Source organism: Schistocerca nitens, chromosome 10 (genome assembly GCF_023898315.1).
Source record: "Schistocerca nitens isolate TAMUIC-IGC-003100 chromosome 10, iqSchNite1.1, whole genome shotgun sequence".
Lineage (NCBI taxonomy): Eukaryota > Metazoa > Arthropoda > Insecta > Orthoptera > Acrididae > Schistocerca > Schistocerca nitens.
Genome location: NC_064623.1, coordinates 11,005,701 through 11,015,238, shown reverse-complemented (window position 1 = coordinate 11,015,238; position 9,538 = coordinate 11,005,701). Strand labels below are relative to the sequence as shown.

The 9,538-nt window shown below is 44.5% G+C and overlaps 1 protein-coding gene across 2 annotated transcripts in view; it reads left to right on the top strand.

Annotated features, from left to right (window-relative positions):
- Positions 1-6,772: 6,772 nt before the first annotated feature.
- Positions 6,773-9,538, top strand: part of LOC126210566 (GILT-like protein 1) — a 70,493-nt gene continuing 67,727 nt past the window's right edge. For both annotated transcript variants that reach the window (XR_007540704.1, XM_049939830.1), the window contains exon 1: positions 6,773-6,987. Coding sequence is in view for 1 of the 2 variants with exons in the window: in XM_049939830.1 (XP_049795787.1) it covers positions 6,931-6,987 (57 nt within the window). In the remaining variant the exon portion in view is untranslated. The remainder of the gene's footprint in view (positions 6,988-9,538) is intronic.

Here is a 9,538-nt window from a genome sequence, read left to right as displayed (position 1 = left end):
GGACAATAACCTTGTAGAACAAAAATGTTGAGTAGGTGCTATCGTCGCTCAATTTGTTGACGATTTACCATTTCCGGCTTCTAGGAGAACCTGGTAAGAAGCTGATCGCATACATAAAAGAAGCGGTCGTTATGAGGTAACGCCCAATAGGTATGCAACACACTTAACTTGCAGGAAATGCGGGTGCGACCTCAACTGACCAAATCTACTAGGCGGAAACTACCATAGTCTACGCTTACTTGTGGTAGTTTACGGTAGCTACGGAAGTTTTACAACTCTAATCTGAACCAGTAGACTGAGTGTAAGACAGCCCGTGATATTAGTCAACTTTCATTTTCTCACATTTTACGTGACTGATAAATCGCGAGCTCTTACTACGATAATCAGTTACCACCGTCCAATATCTGTAGCATAGTCCGTCCTTGGTCAGTTGCAATGGGTAGCCTTTGCAGAGTGGTAAGGCTCAGCCAATAGGAAATCAACACGTCCAGTGCGTGGTAGCATGCTCGGCGTTAGAATGGAGAACAAAAGTTTCTGTTCTGCTCTGTTGTGTGGTGTATGTTGTGTAAGATGGAGAGCTGCGGCTGGTCTTATACAGAGAGAGAGAGAGAGAGAGAGAGAGAGAGAGAGAGAGAGAGAGAGAGACTGATTGGCGGTTGCAACTCGCTCGGGTTTAAGAAAACTTATTACGAGATTTTCTTCGTGCATTCCCTGGTCACGAGAAACAAGTAATAAGGTAACGTATTGCAATGCGCATTTTGGCGTGTCATTTTGACGCGAAGTATTCACGTCTGTACTGAGACATTATAAGTGACACTATATGATATGACTTGTACTGTGCGGCAACCAGTTACGATTAATGTGGACCAGAATTAATTTTCTCTATGCTATGTATCTGAGTTGAGGCGAGATATAAATCCGTTCTTCATTCGTGTAATGATTCCTAGTATTTTTGTCGATTTCATGACTACTTCGAGAGCGAAGTCTTTGTTACGCACTGGTACAGATCCCACATGGTTCGTGTAACTATAACTGTTCAGTCTTGTAATACGAACTATGTTTTTGATTGGACATAATTAGTAAGTGATACACGGTAGTTCTGCATTTATTCACACTCATTTCCATTGTCAGTTTGAGACAATTAACATAATGTTCTTCTGGAAAAGCCGTGTGCTCATGCTAGTGGTGCGCCTACCATGATCAATAGCAACAAGTGTATTTATTCAGTGAGAGTTGTTTCGGACAAGTTGCATTCTTTCGTTTGGTGTAAGAATTACTAGCAGTGTTATTCGTACGCTTATTCCTGGTTTCAAAAGGTAAGTCTTCTTCGAGGCCTTCGGAGTAGCAAATGATACATCAAATTACGTTCAATACTCGTGTTATCCAGTATTTTGAGTCTCACTAAAATAGAGTTTAAGTGAAAATTGCGCAGTGCACAGGCATCGTTCGTAAGGTAGAGCATTTTAAACATTTCGTAACTCAAGAGATGATCTTAAGAATAGGAAACTGGATCATTAAATAGCACTTAACTCTTTCGGGGCGGAGCGCGTTTCCCCAAAGCGGAGCAATTCGGCGGCGCTGTGTGGGTTCCACATCCCTTAGGTTTCTTTCATCGCTTATATAATCTACAGTTTTCGACTTACCGGTGTAATTCTTTTGTAAATGAAGCTTAAAACACGCTCTTTACTGACAGACTATTTTCGTTAGTCCATATCGCGCACTTTTATGTGGCGGTGGTGTTAAAATAGAAAAAAATGAAAAATTTAGTTTTTGTTGCTTTTTTAGTTGAGAGGTGAAGCATTGAATTAGACATATTAAAATTAGTTGTATCTTATTCTTTAAAGTTTTATCTTTAAAACGACATATAAAACACAACTTCATCTCTTATGGGACGTCCGTTGGAAGAAAAATAAAAAGTCCATTTTGAGGGATGAAAAATTTAATTTGTCATTAAATTACAAATTTTCATAAAATTTGCTTAAAACAAACTTTAAAATTTAAGCATATCGATTTTTCGATAGGCAACCATATTTTACAAGTCCTTTCGGTACTTTGCTACTTTGTATACCTGTTGAAGTGCTCAGGCAAGAGAAGAGAATGGTTGGACGGACAAGCTTCGCAAAAAAGGGGGACCGTTTTCTCTATCCTGGTTTGGAGCGATCACTGCAAACGACACATCACCCTGTTTTCGTGTGTCTCTTCTTGTGATAGCATGGTACAGGCCGTCCATCCTGTGTAGGTCACCATGCTCAGAGCGTGGCCTCTTCCTCGATGGGTTCGTGGAGCCCTGACGTTGCCCACAAGCTCCTTGAAGAGACTCTTCCAAAAGTGCAAGTGACTGTTTGGTGTCTCTCCTCTTTTCTTTGCTATGATGACATACAGCAAGAAAGCGTTGACGATCCCCACCTGATATTAGCCAGAACAATTACCCTTTTGTCAGGAAGCGCCCCGTCCTGTGTTGATACTCCGAGCCAGTCCCTAGATACAGCGCTGGGTGTGTGACGCGACAATCGGGCTAGGAATACGGGCCTCGCGTCCCGAAAGGCTTAAATATTCTTTCGAGGCAAGTGATTATAGTAGTGCGAAATACGTGATTCCTGTGTCAACTTATTCCTGAACTGAAGCCAGATCGCATTATAACACGAGGGGCATTCGGTAAAGAATGGAACAAATTTTTTTCTCGGCCAATTGCGGTTTAAAAAATGCGGAATTTGTTTTGGGGCATCGCGGAATATTGTCGCTTCAGCCCGTACTGTTCCATGAAGTTGCGATAGGTGTCGGCACAATATGTAGCCCTCGAAGTGGCGTCTGTAAAGCAGGTGGGTCCCGAGTAGAGAGCTGCCTTTGACTTTCTTTCGGCGGAAAACGAGAGCATCGCACATATTCATAGGCACTTGCAGATTGTCTACGGAGACTTGTTAGTGAACAAAAGCACGGCGAGTCGTTGGGTGAGACATCTATCGTTATCGCAACAAGATGGCAGAAAGCTGTCCGGTGTACAGCGCGACGGCCAACTCCTAACACAGCTGCGACTGCTACATTGTTGGAACGTGCGGACACCCTCATTTGAGATGATCGACGGGTCGCAACCAACCATCTCGCTGCACAACTGGACACCTGTGTTGATGGTGCTGACACACTCGTCCACCAGGAGACCATAAGGAGCACCGAAGTGCCATCTGTGCAGAATTGCCTGATCGTTAGGGACAACTTTTTCTCGAACATCGTAACAGGTAATGAGATATGGGTTCATCACTTCGAACAGAAAACTAAACGGCAATCCATGGACTGATGTCACACCATCTGTCAAAAAAAATGGCTCTGAGCACTATGGGACTTAACTTCTGAGGTCATCAGTCGCCTAGAACTTAGAACTACTTAAACCTAACTAACCTAAGGACATCAGACACATCCATGCCCGAGGCAGGATTCGAACCTGCGACCGTAGCGGTCGCGCGGTTCCAGAGTGTAGCGCCTAGAACCGCTCGGCCACTCCGGCCTGCCACCATCTGTCCCACGAAGAAAAATACGAAGCCGCACCGTCAGCCGGACTGTTCTGACTCGTCTGCCCTCCAGCCCGTATCTCAAACCTTCCGACTTCCATCTGTATGGTCAGATGAAAGATCCATTCTGCGTGAAGCAGTACGCGGATGAAGGGGAGATGTTGGCTCCGACGTCGACCCGTAGAGTGATAGTATGCGGCCATAGGGGTGGTCCCAGGGAGGTGTCGTAAGGTCGTCGCACTAAACGGATGTTACGCTGAAAAACATGGTTTTTTGGCAAAATACTGGGGAATAATATGGTGTATTCTAAACGTGAAGAAAACCAACCTGCTTTCAGAAAATGCTAAACGTTACTTACTGAATGCCCCTGGTAATATTGCTGCTGGTAAGCCTTTCGGGCTATGCGGTGGTGGCCCACGAAACCCTTCTGTTTCTAACGTTTCATCCGCAACTGCGCCGGACATCTTCAGAGGCGTTGCTTCTCCGTTGATTCGTCAAGACTTAACGGAGGAGCAACGCCTGTGGCGATGTCCAGCACAGTAGTGGACGAAACGTTAGGAAGAGAAGAGTTTCGTTTACCGTGACCATATACCCTGAAACGTTTACAGCAGCAGTGTTACCCGGTCCTAGAAACATTCATTCTAGTGCACCTTATACACTGCTGGCCATTACAATTACTACACCACGAAGATGACGTGCTACAGAAGCGAAATTTAACCGACAGCAAGAAGATGCTGTGATATGCAAATGATCAGCTTTTCAGAGCATTCACACAAGGTTGGCGCCGGTGGCGACACCTACAACGTGCTGACATGAGGAACGTTTCCACCCGATTTCTCATACACAAACAGCAGTTGACTTGCGTTGTCTGGTGAAACGTTGTTGTGATGCCTCGTGTAAGGAGGAGAAATGCGTACCAACACGTTTCCGACTTTGATAAAGGTCGGATTGTAGCCCATGGCAATTGCGGTTTATCGTATCGCGACATTGCTGCTCGCGTTGGTCGAGATCCAATTACTGTTAGCAGAATATGGAATCGGTGGGTTCAGGAGGGTAGTACAGAACGCCGTGCTGGATCCCAACGGCCTCGTATCACTAGCAGTCGAGATGACAGGCATCTTATCCTCATGGCTTGTAACGGATCGTGCAGCCTGTCTCGATCCATGAGTCAACAGATGGGGACGTTTGCAAGACAACAATCATCTGCACGAACAGTTCGACGACGTTTGCAGCAGCACGGACTATCAGCTCGGAGACGATGGTTGCGGTTACCCTTGACGCTGCATCACAGACAGGAGCTCCTGCGATGGTGCACTCGACGACGAACTTAGGTGCACGAATGGCAAAACGTCATTTTTTTTTGGATGAATCCAGGTTCTTTTTACAGCATCATGATGGTCGCATCCGTGTTTGGGGACATCGCCGTGAACGCACATTGGAAGCGCGTATTCGTCATCGCCGTACTGGCGTATCACCCGGCGTGATTGTACGGCATGCCATTGGTTACACGTCTCGCTCTCCTCTTGTTCACGTTCTCAGCACTTTGAACACTGGACGTTACATTTAAGATGTTTTACGATCCGTGGCTCTACCCTTCATTCGATCCCTGCGAAACCCTACATTTCAGCAGGATAATGCACGACCGCATGTTGCAGGTCCTGTACGGGCCTTTCTGGATACAGAAAATGTTCGACTGCTGCCCTGACCAGCACATTCTCCAGATCTCTCACAAATTGAAAACGTCTGGTCAATGGTGGCCGAGCAACTGGCTCGTCACAATACGCCAGTCACTACTCTTGATGAACTGTGGTATGGTGTTGAAGCTGCATGGGTAGTTGTACCTGTACACGCCATCCAAACTCTGTTTCACTCAATGCCCAGGCGTATCAAGTTTGTTATTTACGGCCAGAGGTGGTTGTTCTGGGTACTGAATTCTCAGGATCGATGCACCCAAATTGCGTGAAAATGTAATCACATGTCAGTTCTAGTATAATATATCTGTCCAATGAATACCCGTTTATCATCTGCATTTCTTCTCGGTGTAGCAATTTTAATGGCCAGTAGTGTAATACAGGGTGACAATTACTGAACTGCATGAAAAAACGTAAATTAATTACAAACTACGCTGTCCATACACTTTATTCAACATGTGAACGTGACTACAGGTATTCTGATTTAGGTTATGACATGTTAGATATGCCTCCCATCATTGGCGGTGGTGAGACACAGACAAATAGCGAAATTCTGCTGTCGATGAGCTCCTGAATGGCTGTTTTGAGCTCAGCAACGGATTTCAGGTTATTGCTGTACGCCTTGTCTTTAATATAGCCCCACAGAAAGGAGTTGCACGTGCTCAGATCCAGAGAATATGGCGACCAATCGAGACCCATGCGATGGGCGTCTTGGTACGTCTGAGCCAGAATGCGGTCCCCAAACTGCTCCTTCAGGACATACTCTCCTGCTTCGATGGGGTCGTCTTTCATGAACGACACCTTCTCGAAATCAGGGTCATTCTGGACAATGGGGATGAAGTCATCTTCCAAAACCTTCACGTACCATTCGATATTCACCGTGCCATCAAGGAATATCGCACCGATTATTCCGTGACTGGACACTGCACAGCACGCAGTCACCCATTGTGGGTGAAGAGCCTTGACAATCGCGACATGCGGCTACTCAGTCTCGCAAATCCGCCAAATTTGCTTATTGACGAAGCCATCCAAATGACCATGGCCGACAGCAACAAGGCGTGTGCGCATGCGCATATCAATTCCCATCATGCCCCGTGGCCTACCGTGCTGCTCGAACGTTCTGATACGAACCGTTCAGAAGTTATGACGATTTTATTTCATGTAGTTCAACAATTGTCAGCCTGTACTTTCATGGGTTACTGCTCGTAGATATAGAAAGCCACTTTTCTGTAGCCGGCGTTACATGAAGTCAAAGACAGACACAGGCCTTTATTGAGCAACCGCAAAAAGGGTGATAACGACACTTCTTTGATCAGACGTTTCTTTGTTAATCTTTCAAACGATCACGTCCTTATCTGCAAAATCAGCCAAAATTGCCAAGTTAATAAAATTGATAATGAAGTGTCCAAGTGGGAAATACAAAGACGCAGATACTCTGAATTATTACTTGCTTAATGCAGTCCAGTTTTTCAAGTACCTGACAACAGCTATTCGTTAGACGTGACATGCATTTATCTTATCGCCAGGGAGCTCCCGGCCTTCCTGCGCGGCTCCCGGGAGGCACAAAACGGCGCTCGCTCAGCCTGCCACGGACACAGCAGCAAGCGAACCCCGCCATCACACTCAGCTCGATCGGCTCTTCTCTGGCATATATTCGCGAGTGTTCGTAGTGTCCGTTCAGTGTAGCGGCCGACCGACAAGACGTCGAACAACTGTAGCAGCAGGTGGTTTTAAAAATGCGCCTTCTGCAGCCTCTAGCGTTTCTGTGTCTGCTCTCGGCACTTGTCACACAGGTGGGTACCACAGCTGCGAACAGGTATTGTTACCAGTGAGAGCCGTGCACTGGACCTAAAAGTTATCCATACTGCCTCTGAACTGTTTGAGCGCAGTTACAGCGTCGTTGCTGTTGTTGTTGTCGTTTGTTTGTTGTGCTCTCTGTTACGAAGACTGGTATGACCAACTCTCCACACTTGCCTACGTCATTCGAGATTGTCCATCTCCGAAAAACTCCCGCAACCTACACCCACTTGAACCTGATTACTGTACTCATCAAGTTACTGTACATGTCTGCTTCCACAATTTCTAACTCTTCCCCCCCTCTCCCTCCCCACCCCGGGTGCAGAGCTGCTTCCATTACGAAACCGACGATCGCGCACATGCCTCAGGACATGTTCCATTAACCGAAGCCTTCGTTTAATGAAGTTGTGACAGAAACTGCTCTTCTCCCCAATTCTGTTTACTATCATTTCATTGGGAATCCTTACTACACATCTAATTTTCAACGGTCTATTTTCAAAAGCTTCTATTCTCTTCTCGTGTGAACTGCAGGTAACTCCACCATTATCACCAATATGAGAATCCGAATCAAGTTCGTTTTAAACACCCACCCTAACGGTTGTGAGCAGTGATCCCTACACATCCTGGATGTAGAAGTCTGATCTCTGAGTATAGGACTGGAGCGTGTCTGCAGAAAGTTGAAATAAGTGGTTCATGTAATGTTAAAAGAAAAGCTGATTCCTCAAACTGGGGGGCTATCAAGTACGGGGTCCCACAGGGTTCGGTCTTAGGTCCTTTACTGGTCTTGATATACATTAATGACATACCATTCCACATTGATGAAGATGCAAAGTTAGTTCTTTTTGTTGATGATACAAGTATAGTAATAACATCCAAAAACCAAGAACTAAGTGATGTAATTGTAAGTGATGTTTTTCACAAAATTATTAAGTGGTTTTCAGCAAACGGACTCTCTTTAAATTTTGATAAAACACAATATATACAGTTCTGCATAGTAAATGGCACAACTCCAGTAATAAATATAGACTTTAAACAGAAGTCTGTAGCAAAGGTAGAATTTTCAAAATTTTTAGGTGTGTCCATTGATGAGAGGTTAAACTGGAAGCAACACATTGATGGTCTGCTGAAACGTCTGAGTCCAGCTACGTATGCTATTAGGGTTATTGCAAATTTTGATGATAAGAATCTCAAAAAATTAGTTTACTATGCCTACTTTCATTCACTGCTTTCGTATGGCATCATCTTCTGGGGTAATTCATCATTGAGTAGAAAAGTATTGATTGCTCAAAAACGTGTAATCAGAATAATAGCTGGAGCCCACCCACGGTCATCCTGCAGACATCTATTTAAGGATCTAGGGATCGTCACAGTAACCTCACAGTATATATATATATATATATATATATATATATATATATATATATATATTCACTTATGAAATTTGTTATTAATAATCCAACCCAGTTCAAAAGTAATAGCAGTGTGCATAGCTATAACACCAGGAGAAAGGATGATCTTCACTATGCAGGGTTAAATCTGACTTTGGCACAGAAAGGGTTAAATTATGCTGCCACAAAAGTCTTTGGTCACCTACCAAACAGCATCAAAAGCCTGACAGATAGCCAACTAACATTTAAAAATAAATTAAAAGAATTTCTAGATGACAACTCCTTCTACTCATTGGCTGAATTTTTAGATATAAATTGAGGGGAAAAAAACTAACTTAAACATTAGTGTCATGCAATATTTTGTGTAATGTAATATCTTGTACAGACATCTTTTATTAACCTGACACGTTCCACATCATTACGAAGTGTCGTATTCATGATGTATGGAACAAGTATTAATCTAATCTAATCTACACGTGTGCTTTGCATCGTCTGCCATGTTGTAGTTTGGCAAACAAATGTCCATCGGTCTGTACGTGACAAAGAATTGCAGACTGATTTATTATTTTGAGCTTTATGTCGATATGTGATGTAATAGGCTGATGTGGGAGCGGAATCTAAAAGTATTTTCTTTTCTTGTTCTCGTGACATAGCCTACCAGCCATTTTGTAATTTGGCAAGAAACGTAGTATGAGCATCTATGACTGGCACGGTCAGACAGCTGAAGTTCATCATCCAGGTTGTACGGAGATCACTGGTCGAGAGCGTTAGTTACCTTTGGTACTAGACGTGGTTAGGTGACACTAGTCAAGAATGCCATTAAGGCGACAAAGATGCTGTATCAACACATCTCTGAGTTCGAACCGGGTTGTCTAACGAGGCTACGAGAAGCAGGCTGGTCCTGCAGCGACCCTGCAGAAAGACTTGGCAGGAACGTAGCCACTGGTGGCAGCGGTAGTCGCGAGAATGCACGGTCTCAAGGAGACTGCGCTCCAGATGGCCACGTGACAGTACGGAGAGGGAAGACCGTCGTGTTTTTGGTCTTTGGCTCTGACGCATCGTACTGCATCTGCAGCAGAAATCTAGTTGGCACCACAGTGACACAACGAACTGTTAAAAATCGGTTACTTCCATGACAGCTCCGAGACAGACTACCTAC